Here is a 26011-nt window from a genome sequence, read left to right as displayed (position 1 = left end):
GTCTGCCTTCGGCTCAGGGCGTGATCCCGGCGTTATGGGATCGAGCCCCACATCAGGCTCCTCTGCTATGAGCCTGCTTCTTCCTCTCCCACTCCCCCTGCTTGTGTTCCCTCTCTCGCTGGCTGTCTCTCTCTGTCGAATAAATAAATAAAATCTTAAAAAAAGAGAGAAAGTTTTAATATCCAACTTCAAAGCAATTTCATTAAAATAAGTTATTCTAAACAAATTCAAACCATGAACAACTTTGTCCAAGACAAGCTTTCAAAACACGGATTTGAAATCATAAATTGGTATACAACAAACATCCAGGTAAGTCCTCAGAACTGGGGATTTGAGGGCCTTGATTGCCAGCAAGCAACCTGCTTTCTGAGTCTGTTTCCTGATCTGTAGTGAAGTGGCTAAACTCATTTTTTAATGCTTGCGGGTTTGTGATAAAAGAATAGTTACTGGGGCACCTGGGTGGCTCAGATGGTTAAGCGTCTGCCTTCGACTCGGGTCTTGATCCCAGGGTCCTGGGATAGTGCCCTATGTCGGGCTCCCTGCTCAGCGGGAAGCCTGCTTCTCCCTCTCCCACTCCGCATGCTTGTGTTCCCTTTCTCTCTGTATCTCTGTCAAATAAATAAACCTTTAAAAAAAAAAAAAAAGAATAGTTACTAAGATCCTTTACATGTAAGCAGTTGTGTTTTTCCTCATTTTCTTATTTTAGGCTCCAACAGGGAAGAGGTTAACAAAGAAGGTGTGTTTGTTTGTTTTTGTTTAAGATTTTATTTATTTATTTATTTATTTATTTATTTATTTGACAGAGAAAGCAAGACAGCTCAAGTGGGGGAACAGCAGAGGGAGAGGGAGAAGCAGGCTCCTCGACGAGCAGGGAGCCTGACGTGGGGCTCGATCCCATGACCCTGGGATCATGACCTGAGCTGAAGACAGACGCTTAACCATTTGAGCCACCCAGGTGCCCCAATGAAGAAGGTATTTTTATTATAACTTATTGCTATCCTTGTAAACACTCCCATTTAAATCTCTTTATTTCCTTAAGTAATCTCTAAGACCAACTTGGGGCTCCAACTCAAGACCCCGAGATCAACAGTTGCATGCTTTGCCGACTGAGCCCGCCAGGAGCCACTTATTACTCCTATTTTGGGTTGATGGACTCGTTTCCGAGTCGGACTTGAACCACTATACGGTCCACCGCCAGGCCCCTTCACCTCACTGACATCCTGGCTCGAAGAAGGCCGCAACCAGAGACTGGGCGGGGCGGGGCGGGCACAGCGTTGAAATCGTTTGTCCTTAGCGCGCCGCCGTAGCCCGCTCGCATCCGCGTGGTGCTCCCGCCCGCCAAGGCGCGAGCGCCGCAGTGGGCGGGACCTCACGCTCCGCCCGCCGTGCGTCGGTGCGTGAGTCCGGCCCCCGCGAGCTCTGGAGCGGCCCGTGAGTTCACACCCGGCTTCCCTTCAGCCTTGGACTGCGCGCCGCCATCGCCGTCATGCTCGGCGCCGCTCTCCGCCGTTGCGCTGTAGCCGCAGCCGCCCGTGCCAGCCCTCGAGGCCTCCTGTACTCAGCCCCGGCCCCCGGCCCCGCCGCCGGTAAGGCCCCTGCCGCCACTGCTAGCGCCCGCGTGTCCTTGCGGTGACCTGGGCCCCCGCCGCCACTCGAGGGCAGGCTCGCCCCGCGGCCTAGCCCCTGCCCTGCGGGCGGGCGGATGAACCTGGTGACCGCTGGCTGCACTCCCCGCCGCCTCCACTTATGGGGGACTCGAAGACGCGGCCCCCCGGGCCTCCCCCAGCGCGACTTCCTAGTGCGGGCACCGCTGACCGGTCAGGTGTGGACTTGCTGTGGGCCTCAAGGAAGGGGCGCAGCGCGCCTCCCGCGCCCGCTGGACCCCTTCGGTCCCCGGGCCGTGACCGTGCCCCGGCGCTGACCCCTGCAGCCACCTGACTGGGAGTGTCCGCCGCGGGCCTACAGCGCGTCGGCGAAGGTGACATTGAGCCGCCGGGCGCGTCGCAATCCGTGTAGGGGTAGGGGTAGCCCTTCCGGAGACCCGGGCACGGACACCAAATGTTTCTTTGAGGGACACAGTATACTTTTTTTATCAGGCCTGTCTCGGTTAGCGTTTTGTATGTCATCTTCACAGACCGTTCTGTCGTTTTAGAGACTGCTGTGCCACGTTCTAATTTTTCCATTTTTACGATAGCTCTCCATGTATGGTCGTTTCCTGAGGTCTGGAAGAGAGCCTGAATATTGATAGGTCTTAGGATAAGAATATTACTCTTTCGAAAATTGGGTACCACAGACTCAGGAATACTGGGTTCTACAAATATAAGGGAAGCTGGTTTTTTGGTTTGGTTTGGTTTGGGTTTTTTTGCATTCAGTCGGAAACCTGATTGCTGCGGTATGAGATGTGCTGCTGATTCCTCTCTCTTAACTGTGCTTTTCCCCTGTGTTTGGGGAGACTCTGTTTCCAGCAGGGTACTTTTAGTTGTGTAACTGCTCTTTGATCTTAGTCCATGATATGCTGCAATGTGAAATTTAGGCCCTAAGCATGCAAATTTAAATGTATGAACTCAAACTCAAAACTAGTAAGATTGTTCTCTTGACTCTTGAGTGTTAATAACTAGACCCTTCAGAACCTAAGAAATGTGTTTCTCTTCATTCAGTTTAGATTTTATCTTGTGTAATTTCTCATAGGACAGTAAGGCTGGCATGTACTTTATGAAGACTGCCTTATTTTATGGAGGAGGAAATTGAGGCCCATCTTGGGAAACTGGTTCCTTTACTAGTGGTGGAACTGCTTTCAGTTTCTTAGCTGTAATTATTTTTTCCCCATCCTGATGTTTGTCAAATTTTATGTTTTTTGCTGTTTTTTTCCTTATCTACATGCTGAAGTACTACAGTTTTTTCATATAGATGCCTTTTGGGGAGTTTTCTTTTGACTTCTTCAAAAGAACTGCTACATTTTGTGGCAGTCTGGGAAAAAGGCAGATATTTTTGGCAAACTGTAGATTAAGGGGATTCCTCTTTTCTTAGTAAGTTTGAACATGTTGGTTTATCTCCTAGGCGTTCTGTTTCCACTCTTGGATATGATTTATAAACGAAAATCTTTATTTTAGGTGTTTGTCCCGTAGACGTGTTTGCCACAAGGAGGTAGTGTTGGTTACATTTATGTCAGCTACTTTCTAGTTGTGTGACCTTGGACATGTTAATTAACATTAAAACTCAGTTGCCTCATCTCTAAAATCAGGGTGTTTGGTAGTTGTGAGGTTTGAATGAAATAATGTAGCTCTTAGTATCTTGCCTGGCACAATGCTTAAATATGTATTTGTTTTATTATAGTGGATTTCATTTTTGTAAATTATCAGAGTTTGTTATCCACATAAAACTAAACAGGTTTTATAAATTGAAAGTCAAAAAGAATAAAATTTTTTGGATGAGGCTGTTCAAGGCCAAGTGTGAGTATACTTGAAAGAGAGCTCTGAGGGGCTTCTGGGTGGCTCAATTAAGCCTCTGCCTTCAGCTTGGGGTCCTGGGATTGAGCCTGTGTCTCCTCCCTCTGCCTGCTGCTCCACGTCCTTGTGTGCTCGCTCGCTCTCTCTCTGTCAAGTAAATAAATAAGTAATTAAATTAATATAATCTTTTAAAAAGAGAGTGAGCCCTGGAGGGGTTAACCTGAGGGGCCTCAGGTTTGCTCTAGTTAAGTAGCATCCCACATTCCAGAAGCCTCCAACTTGAAACATTGTTTTCCAATAACTGCTGAATTAAAATGTTTTAAAACAGTGGTTAGATTCTTTAGTCAACCCTGAAAACTTAAACAATCCTGGCTCCTACATCCTGACTGATAACTTAGGAAGAGTGGGGTGGAGTTTTCTCTTTCCCTGTCTTGCCGCAGGCCTTGATTTAGGTAGCACTTTCTAATCACCTTCCAACCTTTTCTGCATTACTACACTTCTAGATTTCCAGCCCCCCAAAGTTCATGGCTGCTCTTCCGGCTTGCACCTCAACAGTCCTTCGTTTGAGCTTGTTCGTGTGCCCTTTGCATTACTCATTTCTTTCCCTTTCTCCTAGAATTACCAACACCAAAAGTCCGTTTGGGGGCTTTATCTGAGCTGATTAGTTATTAAGTGGAAAGCTATCTAATTTAACTAAACTTAAAACTAAAGGGATTAATTTTTCTAAGCATGTTAGGTTTTTGGTTGTTTGTTGTTGTTTTATTTTTTATTTTTTATTTTTTATTTATTTTTTTTTTTAAAGATTTTATTTATTTATTCGACAGAGATAGAGACAGCCAGCGAGAGAGGGAACACAAGCAGGAGGAGTGGGAGAGGAAGAAGCAGGCTCCCAGCAGAGGAGCCTGATGTGGGGCTCGATCCCATAACGCCGGGATCACGCCCTGAGCCGAAGGCAGACGCTTAACCGCTGTGCCACCCAGGCGCCCCTGTTTGTTGTTGTTTTAAAGATTTTATTTATTTGAGAGAGAGAGCATGAACAGGGTGGAGGGGCAGAGGGAGAGGAAGAAGCAGGCTCCCCGCTGAGCGGGGACCTCGATGTGGGGCTTGATCCCAGGACGTTGGGATCATGACCTGAGCCAAAGGCAGACACTTTAACCAACTGAGCCATCCAGGCGCCCCTTTTGTTTTTTGTTTTGTTTTGTTTTTTAAAGATTTTATTTATTTATTTGACAGAGATAGAGACAGCCAGCGAGAGAGGGAACACAAGCAGGGGGAGTGGGAGAGGAAGAAGCAGGCTCATAGCGGAGGAGCCTGATGTGGGGCTCGATCCCATAACGCCGGGATCACGCCCTGAGCCGAAGGCAGACGCTTAACCGCTGTGCCACCCAGGCGCCCCTTGTTTTGTTTTTTAATAGAGTACTTAACTGAATGCCAAAACGTAGTGTTAGAAATAACTTTCTAGATTGAGTTTGTAGAAATGTTTAAGCTAAAGGAGATGGGTATGAAACACTTTTCTGGGTAGTAAGAAAGGTACATGTAATAATTACCTCTGGGGAAGGAATACATATTATTTCGTTTTTCTTGGGTAAACACGTAAAAGTGGATTTATTGAGCAGTATGGTAGGTGTGTGTTTAACTTGATAAGAAAGCATTAAAGGGATGCCTGAGTGGCTCATTTGATTAAGCATCTGCCTTCCGCTCAGGTCATGTCATGATCCCAGGGTCCTGGGATGGAGTCCAACATCAGGCTCCTTGCTCAGCAGGGAGCCTGCTTCTCCCTCTGCTTGCTGCTCCCCCTGCTTATGTTCTTTCTCTCTCTGACAAGAAAATAAATAAAATCTTAAAAAAAAAAAAAAAGAAGAAGAAAGAAAAAAAGAAGCACTAAACAGTCTTCTGAAGTGATTATAAAATTTTATACCGTGCTTTAAGTATTCAGGTAAGGATAAATTTTTAAAATTTATTTATTTATTTAAGTAATCTCTACACTCAGCGTGGGGCTCGAACTCATGACCCCGAGATCAGGAGTCACATGCTCTTCCTACTGAGCCAACCAGGTGCCCCTAAGCTAAGGATAATTACAGTTTTTGAAAAAGGTAGCTTATAAATTTTTGGTAACAGTGGGTTGGTTAGAAGGTTGTTGTGACTTACACTTTCTGATATATTAAATGTGAATATTAGTCTTGTAAGCGTTATTAAATATCCACATACTTCTGTTTTTTTGTTTTTTGTTTTTTAAGATTTTATTTATTTGGCCAAGAACAAGAGAGCACAAGCAGGGGGAGCGGCAGAGGTAGAGGGAGCAGCAGGCTCCCCACTGAGCAGGGAGCCCGATGCTCAATTCCAGGACCCTGGGATTATGACCTGAGCTGCAGGCAGTTGCTTAACCAACTGAGCCACCCAGGCGCCCCAAATATCTACATACTTTTGATTAAATGTTTGTACTTACTAAATACATTGAAGTCTAGGGATACATTATTTTTTCTTGTAAAAGAAATTAAAGCATGGCGAATTCCAGCCCATTCATATACATGTCCTTCTTCATTCTGGGCTTGGATAATGGAGATAATTTATGTCTCTGGGAAGATTGGAACTTGTGCTGTGGTCCTCTGTGACTAATGGCAGGTATTTGGCTCCAGGCTCAAATGGAAATTTAAGTGATTCTCGTTTCACTTGATGTGCTAGTAACAGTCCATTTCCAGAACTCGCTAGTCTTCACCTTTTTATCTTTTTCTGTTTTGTTTCCTTTTTCTCTGCTCTTTCTCCTGTCATTTATTGCCTTAAGGATGTTTAGGATAGGGGCCCCTGCCTGGCAGAGTCCGTAGAGCATGTGACTCTTGATCTCAGGATGGGAAGTTCAAAACCCACTTTGGGGACAGAGTTTACTTTTAAATGTGTGTTTTTTGTTTGTTTGTTTGTTTTTAAGATTTTATTTATTTGTTGGGACACCTGGGTGGCTCAGTGGGTTAAGCCTCTGCCTTCTGCTCAGGTCATGATCCCAGGGTCCTGGGGTCAAGCCCTGCGTTGGGCTCCTTGCTCAGCGGGGGCCTGCTTCTCCTTCTGTCTGCCGCTTGCTCTGCTTGTGATCTCTGTCTTTGACAAATAAATAAATAAAATCTTTTTTTTTTAAGATTTTATTTATTTATTTGAGAGAGAGAGAGAGCACGAGTGGGGAAAGGGCAGACGGAGAGAATCTCAAGCAGACTTCCTGCTGAGCACAGAGCCTGACTCAGGTCATGGGACTTGGGCTCTATCCCAGGACCCTGAGATCATGACCTGAGCTGAAATCGTGAGTCGGAAGCTCAACCAACTGAGCCACCCAGCTGCCCAATGTAGGGAGCAGAATTCCTTTTTTTTTTTTAAGATTTTATATATTTATTTGACAGAGAGACAGCCAGCGAGAGAGGGAACACAAGCAGGGGGAGTGGGAGAGGAAGAAGCAGACTCCCAGCAGAGGAGCCTGATGTGGGGCTCGATCCCAGAACGCCGGGATCACGCCCTGAGCCAAAGGCAGACGCTTAACGACTGAGCCACCCAGTCATTATATATATATATATATATATATATATATATATATATATATATATATAATATGTTATATTTAAAACTCTCACTTCTTAGATAAAGAGCACTTTTTTCCATTGGCTGTTAAGTGAGAGGACATGTTCCCTCTTAAGGGATTTATCAGAATTTGCAGGGAGGGACTGTAGTTTGAGAAAACAATTTTTTAAATTACTATTGCTTTGTCAGGATGTATAATTTATTTTGGAATATAATTTAATGGAGAGCATAAGATTTCTTTTTAATTTATCAAAAATACATCTTATAAATTTGCTTAAGAATTGAAATGGGCATTTTTTTAAAACTGGGAATTAATACTGTGCTTATCATAGAAATTCAGACATTATGGAAGTATATAAAGAAATAGTTTTTCCTTCCAAAGATGACCACTTTCAACAATTTGAAGCTACATCACACATTGGGGGGGAACGTGTAAACATACATATGTAGTACTTTTTGTTCTACTTGCTTTTCTTTGCTTAGTTTTTACGATTTTTTTCATATCAATACATAAGATTTGTTTCATTTGACCTGCTGAATAGTTTTCCTACCATGATATATATAGTTGATTCAGAATTTGATGCATGGAATATATTTAACACCACTGAGCTGTACACTTAAAAGTGGTTAAGATGGTAAATTTGATGTTGTATATATTTTAACACAGTTAAAAAAAAAGAAAACAAACAAATAAACTTAATGTATTGACAGGACGTGTCAGTATTATTTCTTTCTATACATTGAAGTCATTGTTCTTTCTTCATTGTAGCTGTCCAGTCAGTTCGCTGCTACTCCCATGGGTCACATGAGACAGATGAAGAGTTCGATGCTCGCTGGGTGACATACTTCAACAAGCCAGATATTGATGCCTGGGAATTGCGTAAAGGTAATTGGAACAGGTGTATTTGTCTGCTTTGGAATAGAATTGGCAACTACTTTGTAGTCTTTCACTACTCTGTTGAAAGCAGCAATTTTGAAAATATGCCCCATGTAAACTAGTAAACTAGGTATTGTCATGCTGCTTGCAGTTGGGAAAGTTTATATCCTTCATAGTGTTTCCTGTAAAGCAGCATTTTAAAGCAAACACAGTTGACTTTTTGGGCCAGATAATTCTTTGTTGCAGGGCTGTCCTTTGCACTGTAAGGTGTTTAGCTGCATCCTTGGCTTCAGCCTACTAGGTGCCAACCACCATCTCACGCATACACCCCCACCCCCGGTGTGCCAACCAAAAATGTCTCCTGGGGGCCAAAGTCACCCCTGACTGAAAACCACTGCTATAATGATAGATCAATATGAGCAAGAGTTACCAGTTTTGTAGCTTTTAGATAAGTTAAGCAAGTAGTCATTTGGCTCTCCTTCCCACTCTTGGCAATAGTTTGGGTCTTTTTGTGATTTTTATTCTAATTTATGATTTGTCTTGCCCTGAATTAGTGTTCCAAAAAACAACTAGAAGTTGTTTTTCCTAATTTGCAGTTGTACACTGAACATGAATAGGTAATATTAATGATAAACTAGTCTAATAGTCAAGTAGGTAACTAATTCTAAGTGTAGGTAATTTATCTCAGACCAAGAGTTCAGTCTCTGTGACTGTATTCTAGCATTGTAGTCATTGTGTCTTTTGTTTACATATATTAAAATAACTAAAAGCAGGACACTAAGTGCTTCAGACTTACCTGCAGTAATGTAATAATAACTTATTTTGTTGCAACCAGGGAAATTCTACTGAATAATCTTGAGTAGCAGTAATGAAAAGAACAGTAATTCTTTATTCCCATTAAGAGAATCTTAAATTTTATGATGTGTCATTTTGTGCAGAGCTGAAAGTAATCGTGCCCAGTCATTTTCTGGTTGAATGTGCACTAATGCTTCTCTATATCTCCATAATGTTCTCATTTGGGCTTCATTAACTCTCCCTAAGCATTTCCTGGGTTGTTGTTGGATTATTTTTCAATCAAATCTATTTTAAAGCAACCAAAGTATACACATTTTACTAAGAGTTAAGGATATGAGTTGAAAATGACCCTCTTGTTTGAAAAGAAGCCAGCTAATTATTATGAAAATAGTATCAGGATTTAAGAAAACTCTTGGGTTTTTTGGGTTTTTTTTTAAATCTCAGTCTGCATGCTACTACATGCATGGTTCCACTACATGCATGTTCTTTCCACTAATTCACTGTGGAAGATCACTATGATCTTATTATCTAGAATTTTTTTAAAGTAGATATTTTATTTTATAGACAAGAGAATAGAGTCCAAACAGACAAGATCCCATGTCTATGATTCAGTAAAAATGTAGGTAATTAAATTGTAGTTGATATGAGGATATTCCAGGTTAATATGGCTTCTCTTTTTAATTTGACAGGGATGAACACGCTTGTTGGCTATGATCTGGTTCCAGAACCCAAAATCATTGATGCTGCTTTACGGGCGTGCAGACGGTTAAATGATTTTGCTAGTGCAGTTCGCATCCTAGAGGTTGTTAAGGTCAGTGAAATAACAGTGCTAAAGTTGTTCCGGATGTGGATGGGCTTTTGTTAGGTATCAACATATCCTGTGTTTTTGAATTTGTTAAAATACCTAAAATTAGTTCCTACAGCTATAGGAAATGTGCATTGCATTCTTTCTGGAGGGCAGTTTGGCAGAATTTATGCAAGGTTTTAAAAAATCGTGCTTGAGGGGTGCCTCAAGCCCCTCAACCAGTAGCTCAGCTAGTTAAGTGTCTGCCTTTGGCTCAGGTCATGATCCCAGGGTCCTGGGATTTAACCCCGAGTTGGTCTCCCTGCTCAGTAAGGAGTCTGCTTCTCCCTCTCCCTCTGCCACTCCCCCTGCCCATGCTTGCTGTCTCCCTCTCTCTGTCAAATAAATAAATAAAATCTTCTTTTAAAATTTTTGCTTGATAACCTTTTGTCCAGCAATTCCATTTGAAAATTTATCTTAAGGAAATAATTAAGGATGTATAAAGGTGGGGCGCCTGAGTGACTCAGTCGTTGAGCGTCTGCCTTCAGCTCAGATCACGATCTCAGGATCCTGGGATCGAGCCCTGCATCGGGCTCCCTGCTCAGTGGGAAGCCTGCTTCTCCCTCTCCCCCTGCTTGTGTTCCCTCTCTTGCTGTCTCTCTCTCTGTCAAATAAATAAATAAAATCTTAAAAAAAAAAAAGATATACGAAGGTTATTTGTGCTATTTATGGTATGAAGTTAAATGTTGTTAGTGGTTTCTTAAGATGGGACTTCCCAGAAGAGGTTATCTATTAATGTTATGGAAATCATTCAACATTAAACAATTCATAGTATATTATTATTAATTTTAAGTAGGCTCCACACCCAACGTGGAGCTCAAACTCAGGACCCTGTGATCAAGAGTCACACTGCTGACTGAACTGGCAGGCGCCCCAATAATTCATACTATATTAAAATTATGAAACGATTTTTATGGTGTGACCCCACTTTATTTAAACAAATACATAGATGAAAATGTAGGAGGATATATACTTATCCTCTATCTCTCTCTCCTTTTTTTTTTTTTTAAGATTTTATTTATTTATTTGATACCACAAGTAGGCAGAGTGGCAGGCAGAGGGAGAGGAGAAGCAGTTTTCCCGCTGAGCAGGGAGTCCAACGCAGGGCTCGATCCCAGGACCCCAGGATCATGACCTGAGCCGAAGGCAGACACTTAACCAAGTGAGCCACCCAGGCATCCCTTCTCCTCTGTCTTTTGATTATAGTTCCTCATTTTTCTGTAATGAACAAACGAATACATTGCATTTTAAACAAGAATTTTATACTTTTTTTTTTTTTTTAAGATTTTGTTTATTTATTTGGCAGAGATAGAGACAGCCAGCGAGAGAGGGAACACAAGCAGGGGGAGTGGGAGAGGAAGAAGCAGGCTCATAGCAGAGGAACCTGATGTGGGGCTCGATCCCATAACGCCAGGATCACGCCCTGAGCCGAAGGCAGATGCCCAACCGCTGTGCCACCCAGGTGCCCCGAGAATTTTATAATTTAAAACAAAACAATTAAGGGGCACCTAGGTGGCTCAGTTGGTTGAGTGTCTAACTCTTGATTTCGGCTCAGGTCATGATCTCAGGGTCATGGGATTGAGCCCTGTTTCGGGCTCCCTGCCCAGTGGGGAGTCTGCTTGAGGTTCTCTCTCTCCCTCTGCCCCTCCTTCTGCTTGTGCACCCTGCTCTCTCTCTCTCTCAAATAAAGATATCTTTTTTTTTTTTTCAAGATTTTATTTGTCAGAGAGCACAAGCAGGGGGAGCAGCAGGCAGAGGGAGAAGCAAGCTCCCCACTGAGCAAGGAGCCCAATGTGGGACTTGATCCCAGGACTCTGGGATTATGACCTGCGCTGAAGGCAGACACCCAACCAGGCATCCCAGAAATAAACCTTTTTTAGAAAATATAATTAAGGAGATGTAGATTTGTTAAAGGCAGAAGAACAGCAGCTTGGCACTCTCTTAGTCGATTTGACTTTTTTTTAAAGATTTTATTTGAGAGAGAGAGTGCAGGCGCATGAGCGGCGGTGGGAGGAGCAGAGGGAGAGGGAGAAGCAGACTCCTCGATAAGCAGGGAGCCTGACACAGGGCTCGATTCCAGAACCCTGGGATTGCGACTTGAGCCCTTAAAGGTAGGCACTTAACTGACTGAGCCACCCAGGGGCCCCCATTTGACTTTTTAATATTTGTCCCTGAGGAAGCTTGTGAAAATACAGGTATAATTATATGTTATGGTGAGTATTTGTCAAAACTCTCTTGCCCTGGAAATAAGTGCTCTAAGTATAGCTCTGCATGAAGGGACATGGTCTGTAAGAAAGAAATTCAAGTCTGTAAGGGGGAAAGTGTGACATTATTTTATCTACAATGGGTAAGATAATTAAGGGTTCTGTAGGCTATCAATCCATTCAGCACCAGTACTTAATTCAGTTAAGATCTCAAATTGGAAGCAAATTTAAAAACTTTTCTTGTGTTAACTTAATTATTCGTGTTGCCTGCTGGGCATGTTTAATTATCTTCACAAAATTCTGTCATCACCACCTTTCCTATTAACTTGAGGCTTTAAAATGTTTTGTTTTTTTCTGGATTTAGTCTAACGGTCTTAGTTATTCTCGAGGTGCTTAAAAACCTATTTTGAATAGTGCCTGCATAAATTGTTCTATTTATTGAACTGATAAGTTAAAAGTAGCTGACTTGTATTCTCTGCTGCTAGCCTCTACATATGTGATTAAAAGCTTTCTCAAGTTCATTTTTTAAATAGAGACAGCTTTTCAGAGAGCTAAATGTAAATATTTTCTTTGCCATCAGGACAAAGCAGGACCTCATAAGGAAATCTACCCCTACGTCATCCAGGAACTTAGACCAACTTTAAATGAACTGGGAATCTCCACTCCAGAGGAACTAGGCCTTGACAAAGTGTAAACCCCATGGGTAAGGAACACACCAATGAATAAGGCAGGAAATGAATCCAGGGAATGACATTTCAATTTCTCAGAGTGTAAGACCTTTTAATGGCCTCCTTAGAGGCCAAGAACATAAAGGTTTAAAAAGTGCTAATGGTGGTAAGTTTAAGGAGCTGGAGTTGTCATTTCTAGTTGTTATAATTACTCTCTTACTAGTGTAAAGGGAAGAGGAAGCCTCCTTAATTAAAAATCTATATAAAATATTTCAAACATAAAATTCCATTCCTTTACCTCCCCCAAGCTGAAGGTAATCTGCATACAAGGTGTTCATCACACATGCTTTTATACATCTGTTTATTTGTAATAGGGTGTTATTAATTTGATGCATTCATTTTTGTGTGTCCACATTAGAATTTAACAGTCAAGTAAATATTCACTGATAATAAAAACTTACTTAATACTTTGTTCTCTGTCGGAAGGCACGTAATAGAACTAGCCACAAGATTGTCTAGGCACTGAGAAGCATGCAGAAAATCCTTTGTAAAACAGAAAATAGATAAGCAGTGACTTGTTTTTATTTTATTTGAACACATATAGCGTATATAACTCTATGTCAGGCACTGTTTTAAGTGCTCTGTAAATATTAACTCGCTTAACCCTCAGAAACCATCCCTTGAGGTAGTTACTATTATAATTACTCCCATTTTACTATTTTATTAATGAGGAAACTGTGGCACTTTGTCCAAGGTCATATAGCTAGTACTGGAACCAACACTTAAAGCCAGGCAGTCCAGCTCCAGAGTCCATTGCTGTTATATGGCACACATCCTGTGTCGGCATTTACTAAGGCTATATTTATTTCTCAGTGGTAAACAATGAGGCTTAAATGGAGGATTTGCTGCCTAAGAGTAAGAGGACATTCATTTTTAAAATAGCGGAACAGAAGCTTCAATAAAAGTGCATCCAAAATTATTGAAGGAGCTGATATCAGATCCCTCACAAGATAAAGGTCCAGCGAGCCTGGTTAAAGGTTGCTTTGGAGCAGGAGTCTTAATTTTATCTTTGTCTACCCCCATGTCACCACCACCTCCCTGAAGTCATTTAGCTCACCTTTGTAATACATGGAAGGGTTTTGTTTTTTGTTTTTTGTTTTTTAATGTGTGTACTAATGATTTCTGTGAGAAAACTAGGCATTCAGAATAGAAGATTTCCTCCTCACATTTTTGAAGCTCTTGTGTGTGGTTCATATTCCATAATGGACTCTTAAAAGGATACCTAAACACTTCAGCTTAATTTTTATTTTATCTAGTATTTCAAGGAGTCCAGAATATCTTTATTACATAGGATATATTCTAGCTGTGATGATAGATTTCTTTTAAAAAAAAATTTTAAAGGGCAACTCCCCAGCACTTTTATGAGGATCACCCCAGTAAGTACTAGGTGTATAAACAACCAAAAAGCCACAGAGCTACTCCCTTGTGCGTTAGCTACAGGCGGGATTAAGAAGAATGGAAGAGGCTACACAGAGGCAGTAATTTCCCTGGACTATTGCTCTAAAGAAGGTTATTTTTATAAGATTTCTACCTTTCCTTTATTTTCTAGCTAATTCTTCATGTTTTCTCTTACAGATGGGCTTCTCAAGGATTTATTCATAATGCTACTTGATTGTAAACAATCACCTGGAAATACTGATGATAACATATTACCTTATTTGAACAAGTTTTCCTTTATTGAGTACCAAACCATGTAATGGTAACTTGGACTTTAATAAAAGGGAAATGAGTTTGAACTGAAATTAGGTATTGCTCCATGTGTTTGCTTTGAAAAGCAGAAAATGAGCCATCATAGAGCCATAGATTTCATGGTTTTGTTGCCACTGCGTCCTGAGAGAACTGCCTTAATTCTCTGGAAACCATCTGACATGAAATTTAAAAGTGATCATTGAGATAGTCTTGAGGATGTGCTATGTGGTAGCCAGCCTCTCTCTTAGTGACCTTTTCCTTCCCTTCCTGTTCTTCTCTAGCAGTGCAGTATTAGCCTTGGATGTCAAATAACTGGATATGATAGATTTTCAGTGCTTCGATAACTAAATAAATGGGTTTACTTCTTGAGAGAATTAATAGAATACACAAATCCCGTCTTAGTTTAGAAGTCCCATATTATTGGAGACCAGCTGTTGGAGAAAGAGGTTCTAAGTCTGAGTGACTTCTAGTATAGTTATTCAGACTGCAGTGTCAGGGAAATAGGATTAATAGTAGGTTGAGGTTTAGCTGTCTTTTCTCTAAAAACGAAGTAAGGAAATCTTAGTAAAATCCGTTTTGGTAGGTATCAACACAAATAACCTTTATGAAAAACTGGTTCCCTACCAAAATGTCTCCCTCCCCCTTTTTTTAAAGAAGTGGAAATGTAAATAAACTAAAACAGCCATATATGCTTATTTGTGCAGTTGGCAGGTATGGTTCTTCGGTTTGACCCTTCCGTAGGCAGCTCTTTCCCCTCATCGTTCCGTGTAGTGTAATGTCCCAGTCACACTGCTCTGTTTTTCCTCCAGATTCTCTTCAGGTTCCTTTCCCCTAGGGGTGACATCATCGTAGGTCTGCCTCCCAAATCCTAGAGATGGGGGTGGGTGGGGTCATAAACAGAACAATCACCTATATAAAGACATCGTGGCAGAGATTTTTAAAGTTCTGTGAACATACATACAGGTACTGTGAGAGGAAATTACATTTAAGTTGAAGCCTAAAGGATTGGGGGTGTTTATTTATCCACAGCTTTATCTAAAAGGTAATTTTAGGGGCACCTGGGTGCTTCAGTCATAAAGTGTCTGCCTTAGGCTCAGGTCATGGTCCCGAGGTCCTGGGATGGGACCCCACATCACTCTCCCTGCTCAATGAGAAGCCTGCTTCTCCTTCTCCCCCTGTTTGTGTTGCCTCTCTCGCTATCTCTCTCTGTGTCAAATAAGTAAATAAAATCTTAAGTAGGGGCACCTGGGTGGCACAGCGGTTAAGCGTCTGCCTTCGGCTCAGGGCGTGATCCCAGCATTATGGGATTGAGCCCCACATCAGGCTCCTCTGCTATGAGCCTGCTTCTTCCTCTCCCACTCCCCCTGCTTGTGTTCCGTCTCTCGCTGGCTGTCTCTATCTCTGTCAAATAAATAAAATCTTTAAAAAAAAATCTTAAGTAAATAAATAGTAATTTTATTACATGACATGTCTGACCTTTGCACCATTGGGGTGGGGAGGAGAGATTTTTTATTTGACAGCTAGCCTATATGCATACATAATCACATTTAAATGTGCTTTTGCAATTCCCCAGATCTAAATGATTTACTATAACTAGCTGAAAAAGGGCCATGTCAGTATCATGGGCTTTTTACCTTATAGGAGGAATGCAAAATGATGAAAATGGTTTCTGCTCTTAAGATCATAGGAGGGGCCTGAGGAGGGAACATATGTATACAGCTATCTACAAGGGTAAGAAATGAGTGCTATGATGGTTTTCACACCACGTTTATTGAGTGCCTACTGTATATCAAGCATTGTGCCGGATACTTGATAATAGCAGTGAATAGGAGAGAGAGATTTAGAGCCTGGAGAAATTGGAGTTAGGATCACAATTTAGGAAGTTATTTGGTGTAGTTTTAACTTAATAAGTATTTTAAATCAAGATGGTAGCAGTAGAAATGGGAAGAGATGACTTTGAGAGTCAAATATTTAAGTGTAGTTACTAATTCAGTGAGGGGGAAACAGAGCTCTTAGGAAGGCCGTTTTACAGATTTCAGAGATGGTACCATTTTTGGGAAAATTGGAGTTGGCAAAAAGAGGAGCTTGGTGCAGGGTGGAGAAAGTACTGCATTTGGGGCAACTGGCTGGCTCAGGGGAGCACATGACTCTTGATCCCAGGGTTGTGAGTTCAAGCTCCACGCTGGGTGTAGAGATTACTTAAAAATCTTAAAGAAAAAAAAATACATTGGATTCCGGACCTGTCAAATTACAGCCATCAGTGGGTAGGATAGGCATAGAGTTCTGGAAAGAGCCGAAGAGTAAAGAATTTAAGATTTAAGGTTTGAAACAGCAAAAGGGGGGATTTCTAAGATCATTTGGAGGCAAATGTAGTCTAATGGCTGAAATTGCAGAAGCAACTACATTTAGTGGGAAAGAGAGGAGTAACTTTTACAGAAAATGTTAATTACAAAGATAAGGGTATTGTAAGTTCCCAGGTACTCATCAGTCCACTTCAGCAATTACCAGTATGTGGCCACACTTTTCGTCTATATTCTTACCCCCACTCCAAATATTTTGAAGATTGATTTATTTATTAGAGTGAAGTGAGTGGGGGGTGCAGAGGTAGAGAGAATCTTCAGGCAGGCTCCCTGCTGAGTGCAGAGCCCGATGCAGGGCTCAATCTCACAACCCTGAGATCATAACCTGAGCCAGAATCAAGAGTCAGCAGCTTAACCAACTGAGCCACCCAGGCGCCCCCCAAATATTTTGAATAAAATCTCAGGTATCATGTCATTTCATCTGTAAATAAATATTTTATAATATCTCCAAATTATATTTAAGCACAACTGCAATAAATAAATTTTTTTTAAGGAATTTTTGATGGTGGTCTTTTTTCCTTAAAATAAAAATACCTTTACTGGGTTTTCTCATTTTATTTATTTTTGAGAGAGAGGTGGAGAGCATGAGAGAGAACACACAAGTGTGGGGTGAGGGGGGGGGGAGAATCTCAAGGAGGCTCCATGCCCAGCACTGAGCTGACATGGGGCTCGATCCCACAAGCCTGAGATCATGACCCAAGCCGAAATCAAGAGTCGGATGCTTGACTGAGCCGCCCGGGCACTCCTGGGTGTTCTCATTTTAAAGATGATACATGTTCATCAAACAAAGTACAAAAATAAAACACACCTGAAATACCCACCCAGTTACAACCACTGGTAGTATTCTGATGACCGTCTTTCCAGACGTTTCTCCTTTGTGCGTGTGTATATACTTTTGCATGCTGCTTTACAAACCTGTTTATCTCCCCTTTGCTAGACAGTTTTCTATATCAATTAATACAAGTCTGTCTCCTGCTTTTTAATGGGGCATAATATTCCATGGTTTGGGTGTTTCAGCTTGGGTGATGGCTTTTATAATGAACTTGTGGCTGAATCAGAGGTGGTGAAGAAGTGATTCTAGGCAATGAGGCAGGAGGGAGGAGTCCTGAAGAATAGTTAATCCTGGGACGCCAGGGTGGCTTAGTTGGTTAAGGATCTGCCTTCAGCTCAGGTCATGATCCAAGGGTCCCGGGATTGAGTCCGGCATTGGGCTCCTTGTTTGGCGGGGAGCTTGCTTCTCCTGCCTGCTGGTCCCTGTGCTTGTGTTTGCTCTTTCTGACAGACAAAATCTTAAGTCCCAAGAGGGTAATTGGAAAGATGGTGGTAGTTAAAGTGTTGGCACTTCTTCAACATGCTGAGATTTTGTATGGAGCTGGAAAGAATTGGTAGCTCGCTGGAAGTTACTGTTTTCTTTGCATCTTACATTCTGTTGAGATTTCTACATTTTGTTTTTGCCTAAGTCATTTGTGCTACTCGAAACAGATGGGTGCTCTAAGTTTATTGTAAATGCTAACTTTTAATTTTAAGCCCCTTAAAGTTTGTTACAACAGTGCCTGAGACTGCAGAAATAAGCACTGCCTTTTAAATTGGTCTCATTGGGGTGCCTGGGTGGCTCAGTCGGTTAAGCGTCTGTCTTTGGCTCAGGGTCCTGGGATTGAGCCCCGCATCTGTCTTTGGCTCAGGTCATGATCCCAGGGTCATGGGATCAAGTCCCACATGGGGCTCCTTGCTCAACGGAGAGCCTGCTTCCCCCTCTCCCTCTGCTGCTCCCCCTGGTTGTTCCCTCTCTCTGTGTCAAATAAATATATAAAATCTTTTTTAAAAATTGCTCTCATTGTGTATCTCCTTTATTGCCAAGATAAGGGTGGGAAACTATGGCCCTTGGGCTAAATCCAGGCCATCACCTCTCTTTCTGCTGCCCACAGGCTAAGAATTGTTTTTTACATTTTTAAATGGTTGAAAATCAATAAAAAGATTTTGTGACAGAAAATGATATGAAATTCAGGGGCACCTGGGTGGCTTAGTCGTTAAGCGTCTGCCATGATCCCAGGGTCCTGGGATTGAGCCCCGCATCGGGCTACCTGCTGGGCGGGAAGCCTGCTTCTCCCTCTCCCACTCCCCCTGCTTGTGTTCCCTGTCTCGCTGTCTCTCTGTCAAATAAATAAAATCTTTTAAAAAAATTATATGAAATTCAAAATTCATTGCCCATAAGCAAGGTTTTGTTGGAACACTGCCACGTATTCATTAGCATATTACATGTGTCTGCTTTTTTCAGCTTTTATTTATATATTTTTAAGTGTTTTTTGTTTGTTTGTTTGTTTTTTACAGACTTATTTGTCAGAGGGCACAAGCAGGGGGAGCAGCAGAGGGAGAGAGGGAAGCAGGCTCTCCGCTGAGCGAGGAGCCCCATGCGGGACTTGATACCAGTTGATCCCAAGACCCTGGGATCATGACCTGAGCCAAAGTCAGAGGCTTAACCAACTGAGCCACCCAGGTGTCCCAAGATTATTTGAGAGAGTGGAGTGCATGCGCATGCACAAGCGAGACCCCCCAGGAGCAGAGGGAGTCTTTTTTTTTTTTTTTTTTTTTTGGTCAGGGAGAGAGAGATGGCACAAGCAAGGGGAGCAGCAGACAGAGGGAGAAGCAGGCTCCCTGCTGAGCAGGGAACCTGATGCAGGAACTCATCCCAGAACCCTGGGATCATGACCTGAGCCAAAGGCGGACACTTAACCAACTGAGCCACCCTACTGTCCCCAGAGGGAGTCTTAAGGCAGATTCCATTCTAAGCACTGTGCTTGATAATCGGGATTCTGAGATAGGACCTGAGCTGAAACCAGAAGTCAGATGCCTAACTGACTGCACCACCCAGGTGCCCCTGATTTTTTTGAGTTTTTAAAAAATTGTGCTTAAATACACATAAAATTTGCCACCTTAACCATTTTAAGTGTGTAGTTCAGTGGCGTTAAGTACATTTGCGTAGTGCAGTTTCTTTTTTTTTTTTAAGATTTTATTTATTTATTCGACAGGATAGAGACAGCCAGCTAGAGAGGGATCACAGCAGGGGAGTGGGAGAGGAAGAAGCAGGCTCATAGCGGAGGAGCCTGATGTGGGGCTCGATCCCATAACACCGGGATCACGCCCTGAGCCGAAGGCAGACGCTTAACCGCTGTGCCACCCAGGCGCCCCCGTAGTGCAGTTTCTATGGCTGCTTTTGCACTACTGTGGCAGAGCTGAGTAGGTGGGATAGATACTGCGTGACACGCGCAAGTCCACAAAGTCAAAAATATTTTCTGTCTGACCATTTATAGGAAAAGTTTGCCAACCCCTAATCTAAAAGAATGGAAATTATTTTCAAAGCAAGCTAACTTCTAAATCATAGGCCTATTACTAAGAGGCAGAGGTGATTAGATAAATTAAGTCTACTGATAAATCTCTTACTCCTATCAAATGCCCGTTTTGTCCTGTCAGTTCCCCTATTTTCTATAAGTCAAATTTGATGCCTTTACTGTGCTGGGGAAAACAGGTACCTCTGTTAGCTTAATGGACTCTAGTTCCACCTAAAAGAAGTAGACAGTAATGTTCACAGTTTGAAGAAAAACATGCTTCCACAGCTTGGTGATGAAAGGGGCTTCTACCCTAACAGAATGAGGTCTTAAGCTTTTTCTTTCCTTATTCTTTATTTTGAAAAATTAAAAAGTAATAGTTTGCTACATTTGTTTTACTCCTAGTATATATACACTTTTTTCCTCAACCACTCGAAAGTAAATTGCAGACATGGCATTTTACCCCTAAATACTTAAGCAGATATCTAAAAATAAGGACTTTCTCTTCCTATACTACCATAATACTGTTCATATACTTCAAGAAGTTTGCCATAAAATACATACAGTCCATTTTTCTGGAGTCCAGGCCAGTGGTGGTGTAGAATGCCGTACAATCTGCATTGTTTCCTCATTATTAAAATCCAGTTAAACATTTTTGGCAAGAGTACTACACAGATGAGGGGTGCCTGAATTTGACCCCCACGTTTGGTGTAGAGACTACTTTAAAAAATTAAAAATTAAGGGGTGCCTGGGTGGCTCAATTGGTTAAGCGTCTGACTTTAGCCCAGGTCATGACCTCAGGGTCCTGGGTTCGAGCACCGCCTTAGGCTCCACACTCAGCGGGGAATCTGCTTCTCCCTCTCCCTTTTCCCCTCCCCCTGCTCTATCTCAATCTCTCTCTCTCTCTCTCTCTCTCAAATAAATAAATAAATATTTTTTTAAAAATAAAAATTATAAAGAATACTACACAGATGATGTGAAATTCCAATTAGATCCCTTCAAGACAGATGTGATGAGTATATCCTAGCATCTTTGTATTATATTTATCCATCAGCTGATGGGAGACAATAATGTAATAATAAAATGAAAAAATAGGTTTTTTTTCTCTGTTCACACATCCCTGGTGTCTCTTCCTTTTAAGGATACCAGTCCTATTGGATTAGGGCCCCACCCTTATGACCTCATTTAATCACTTTACCTTAAAGACTTTATCTCCCAACTGTTACCCTGGGGGGTTAGAGCTTCAACATATGAATGGGGGTAGGGGGTGGATAAAATTCAGTCTTATAACATTAAAGGCACACACCTGACTGGTACAAAAAGAGGACAGGCTTTTGAGGCAGGTAAGAATTCAACCCTCACCTCTACAACTTTGTGGTCTTTGGCAGATCAGTTAATCCCTGTGACCCTCACTTCACTTTCCTTATACATATGTGAAGTGAGTATGATAGTGCCACATAAGGATGTGGTGAAGATTGGGAAATGTATCTTCCCTGGAAGGAAGTGACATGAATTAATGTGGGTATGAAAGTGGAGCTGGTGACCTGGGACCCCACAAAGACCTGCAGATTGATGCAGTTATCTGCTCTACCAATAAGGGGAGAAGTCAAAGGCTAAATAGAGTCTGAAACCTGTGAGATGGGAAAAGAGTTTCAGAGGGAAGTAGCAGGATGAAAAATTAACTCTTGATGAACGTGATGCAGAAATCCTCAACAAAATATTAGCAAACTGAGTTTAATTATACATTAAAAGGATCACACTCCATGATCAAGTGAGATTTGTTCCAGGGATGCAAGAAGGTTCAACCCCTGCAAATCACAAATCAATGTGATACACCATAGTAACAAATTAAGGATAAAAACTATGTGATCATCTCAATAGATGCAGGAAAGCATCTGACAAAATTCAAGATCTATATATGATAAAACCTCAACAAAGTATGTATAGAGTGTATGTATACCTCAACATAATAAAGGTCATATATGACAAGCCTGCAGCTAACATCACTTTCAAAAGTGAAAAGCTGAAAGTAAGATCAGGAACAAGACAAGGATGCCCACTCTCACTACTTTTATTCAACACAGTGTTGGAAGTCCTAGCCAGAATGATAATAAAAGGCATCCATATTGGAAAGGTAGAAGTAAAACTGTCACTATCTGCAGATAACCTGTCATATATAGATAACCGTAAAGACTCTAGCAAAACACTGGTAGAACTAATAAATGAGTTTGGTAAAGCTGCAGGATACAAAGTCAATATACAAAAATCCGTTGTTTCTATATACCAACAATGAACTATCAGAAAGAAATTTAAGAAAACAATCCCATTTACAATTGCTTCAAAAACAAAATACCTAGGAATAAAGGAAGTGAAAGCCCTTGGAAAACTGTAAGACATTAACAAAAGAAACAGAGTAAGACATAAATGGAAAGATATACCATGTTCATGGATTGAAATAATTACTATTGTTAAAATATACATATTATCCAAAGCAATCTATAGATTCAGTGCAATCCCTCCCAAAATCTGAACAGCATTTTTCTCAAGTAGAACAAAGAATCTTAAAATTTGTATGAAACCACAAAAGACCCTGAATAGCTAAAGCAATCTTGAGAAAGAAGAACAAAGCTAAAGGCATCATGCTCCCTGATTTCAAACTATATTTCAAAGCTATAGTAATAAAAAACAGTATGGTATTGGCATAAAAACATATGGGTCAATAGAAAAGAATAGTGGGGCCCCTGGGTGGCTTAGCTGGTTAAGCGTCAGCCTTCAACTCAGGTCATGATCTCAGGGTCCTGGGATCAAGCCCAACATCTGGCTCACTGCTCTGTGGGGAATCTGCTTCTCCCTCTGCCCTTCCCCTGCTTGTGCTCTCCCTCTCTCTCTCTAGCTTGCTCTCTCTCAAATAAATAAATAAAATCTTAAAAAAAAATAGAACAGAATAGAGAGCCCAGAAATAAAGCCACATATATATGGTCAACTAATTTACAAGAGAGGAGACAAGAATATACCATGAGGAAGGGACCGTCTCTTCAATGAATGGTGTTGAGAAAGCTGGACAGCCACACTCAAAAGAATGAAACTAGACTACTATCTTACACCATATAAAAAAATTAACTCAAAATGGATTAAAGACTTGAATGTAACTATAAAACTCCTAGAAGAAAACATTGGCAGTAAGCTTCATGACACTGGTCTTGGTGATGAGTTTTGGATCTGACTCCAGAAGCAAAGGCAACAAAAGCTAAAATAAGTGGAACTACACCAGACTAAAAAGCTGAACAGTGGGGTGCCTGGGTGGCTCAGTCAGTTAGGCATCTGACACTTGATTTTGACTCAGGTCATGATCTCAGGATTGTGAGATGGAGCCCTGCGTTGGGCTCCATGCCCAGCAGGGTGTCTGCTTGACATTCTCTCTCTCCCTCTCCCTCTGCCCCTCCTCTTGCTCATGCACGCATGTGTGCTCTCTAAAATTTTTTTAAAAATCTTTTTTAAAAAGCTGAACAGCAAAGAAAACCATCAACAAAATGAAAAGGCAACCTATTAAATGAGAGGAATCTTTGCAAATCATGTATCTGACAATGGGTGAATAGCCAAAATATATGAACTCATACAACTCAATAGTGAAAAAAAAATTGATTTAAAAATGGGCAGAGGATGGGGTGCCTGGGTGGCTCATTCAATTAAATGTCCAACTCTTGATTTCAGCTCAGGTCATTATCTCAGGGTCATGGGATCGAGCCCTGTATTGGGCTCTGTGTTGAGCTAGAGGCCTGCTTGAGAGTCTCTCTCTCCCTCTCCCTTTGCCCCTCCCCCCATTCACATTCTAATTAAAAAAAAAAAAAAAAAGGGCAGAGGACCCTAAAAAACATTTTCCCAAAGAAGGCATACAGATGGCCAATAGGCACATGAAAATGCACTCAAAATCCCTAATCAGGGAAATGCAAATCAAAACCATAGTGAGATTCCACCTTACACCTATTGGAATGGCTCTTCTCAAAAAGACAAGAAATAATGAGTGTTGGCAAGGATGTGGAGAAAAGAAACCTCATGTACTGTCAGTGGGAATGCAAACTGTGCAGCCACTATGAGAAACAGTATATAGAGTTTTCCTCAAAAAATTAAAAATAGAACTCCTGTATGATCCAGTAATTCCACTTCTGGGTATTTATCCAAAGACAATGAAAACACTAATCTGAAATGATATATGCACCACCCCCCATGTTCACTGCAGCATTATTTACAATAGTCAAGATACGGAAACAACCTAAGTGTCCATCGATGGAGGAATGGATAAATAAAATATGATATATATATATAATAGAATACTATTCAGTCATAAAAAGAATAAAATCTTGCCATTTACAAGAACATATATGGAGCCTGAGAGGGTATTATGCTAAGTGAAATAAGTTGGACAGAGAAAAACAAATACTTATCTGTGGAATCTAAAAAACAAACAGGGGCACCTGGATGGCTTAGCCCATAGAGCATGTGACTCTTGATCTCGGGGTTCTAAGTTTGAGCCCCACACTGGGTGCAGAGATTACTTAAAAAAAATTGGGGTGCCCGGGTGGCTCCGTTGGTTAAGGGTCTGCCTTTGGCCCAGGTCATGATCTTGAGGTCCGGGGATGGAGCCCTGCATCAGGCTCCCTGCTCAGTGGGGAGTCGGCTTCGCCCTCTGCCCCTCCTCCAGCTCATGCTCTCGCGCTCTCTCTCGCTCTCTCTCTCTCTCTCTCTCTCTCAAATAAGAACAACAAACAAACAAAAACACCAAGCTCATAGATACAGACAACAGATTGGTTGTTGCCAGGGTGTGGCAAATAGGTGAAAGGGATCAAAACAAGAGTTAAAAAATAAACAAGGCAGTCTGCCCTTGGGGAGTGTAAAGCCGAGTGAGAATAAACACTAAGTTCCTAGAACACTGTTAAGTGTTTTAAGGTTACTTTTTCTTTTGTAAGATTTTATTTTTAAGTAATCTCCGCACCCACTCAGGGGTTTGAATTTACAACCCTGAGATCAAGAGTTGCGTGTTCCCCCATAAGGTTACATATATTGAGCTCTTATATGCGAAGTGCCATTCCGCGCGCTTTAAAATTTAACCTCACAGTTCTGTTCGATAGATACTATTATTATCCCCATTTCTCTGCTAAAGAAATGGAGATATAAAGAGGTTCAATACCTGCCCAGTAAGTGGCAGAACATGTTCAATCAGATAGCAATGAACTGAGCATTAATGATGGGAGATCTAGGAGGGGCATGAATGAGAGCTACAAGTTACCGGAGATTTTGTGACATCACGCGGGTTTTGGCCCCGTTTTCTTTGGCCCTTGGTGAAGTCCCCATCAGTTTAATAGGCAGCATAGCCATGAGAAAAACATGTCTTTGGTGTCCACGGGGACCTGAGTTCAAATCCCAGGTTTCCCACTTAACTGGTGAATTTGACCAAGTCTAAGCCTCATTTGCATGATAGGAATAACTGGCTATGGCGGGAAGTCATGAGAATTTAATATAAAGTTGAGCCATATGGGGGCACCTGGGGGGCTCAGTCCATTAAGGGGTGGATTTCAGTTCAGGTCTTTATCTCAGCTCCCGTCTTGATCTCAGGGTCTTGAGTTCAAACACCTAGATGCGCCCCACACTAGGAATGGAGCCTATTAAAAAAAAAAAAAAAAAAAAAAAAAAAGGTTGAGCTATATGAAATTGCTGTTTCTGGAAGTCTAAAACAGGGGTCTGGGCGCCTTGCGCCACAGTCCGTTAAGCGAAGGACTCTTGGTTTCCATTCAGTCAAGATCTCAGGGTTGTGGGACCCAGCCACGGGACCCAGCCACGCTTCTCACTCTGCACTCATCAGGGAGTCTGCCTGGGGTTCGCTCTCCCTCTCCCTCTGTCGCTGCTCGTGCTCTCTCTTTATATAAAATAAATATATTTTTTTAAAAAGGGTGGAATCTACCAAAATAGTTAACATTCTTGTGTGATTTTTCAAAAACCCCAGTCCTAAATTCTTTTTTCCTATCCTGCCTAAGGCATAGTCCTGCTCAACTGTTTGGGTGGCCCTGGGGACTCAAGACTGCATATTGTTATCTACCCGGTGGAGGCCAATCAATTAGCCTGTGGCGGCCTCATGAGATTTGGCAATTCCTACAAGGATCTGGAACTTCTCTTCAGTCAGCCACAAGCACAT

At 41.8% G+C, this 26011-nt stretch overlaps 1 protein-coding gene across 1 annotated transcript; it reads left to right on the top strand.

Moving 5' to 3' along the window:
- Positions 1 to 1363: 1363 nt before the first annotated feature.
- On the top strand, positions 1364 to 14194 carry LOC113240981 (cytochrome c oxidase subunit 5A, mitochondrial). The gene is made up of 5 exons (XM_026478539.3): positions 1364 to 1586; positions 7774 to 7890; positions 9366 to 9487; positions 12305 to 12427; positions 14028 to 14194. The coding sequence occupies exons 1-4, from the start codon at positions 1487 to 1489 to the stop codon at positions 12416 to 12418; spliced, it is 453 nt and encodes a 150-aa protein (XP_026334324.1). The 5' UTR covers positions 1364 to 1486; the 3' UTR covers positions 12419 to 12427; positions 14028 to 14194.
- Positions 14195 to 26011: the final 11817 nt, after the last annotated feature.

This window comes from Ursus arctos, unplaced genomic scaffold, assembly GCF_023065955.2.
Source record: "Ursus arctos isolate Adak ecotype North America unplaced genomic scaffold, UrsArc2.0 scaffold_28, whole genome shotgun sequence".
In the NCBI taxonomy this organism is placed as follows: Eukaryota; Metazoa; Chordata; class Mammalia; order Carnivora; family Ursidae; genus Ursus; species Ursus arctos.
The sequence above is the reverse complement of the archived record's forward strand: the minus strand, read 5'-3'. Positions and strand labels throughout refer to the sequence as shown.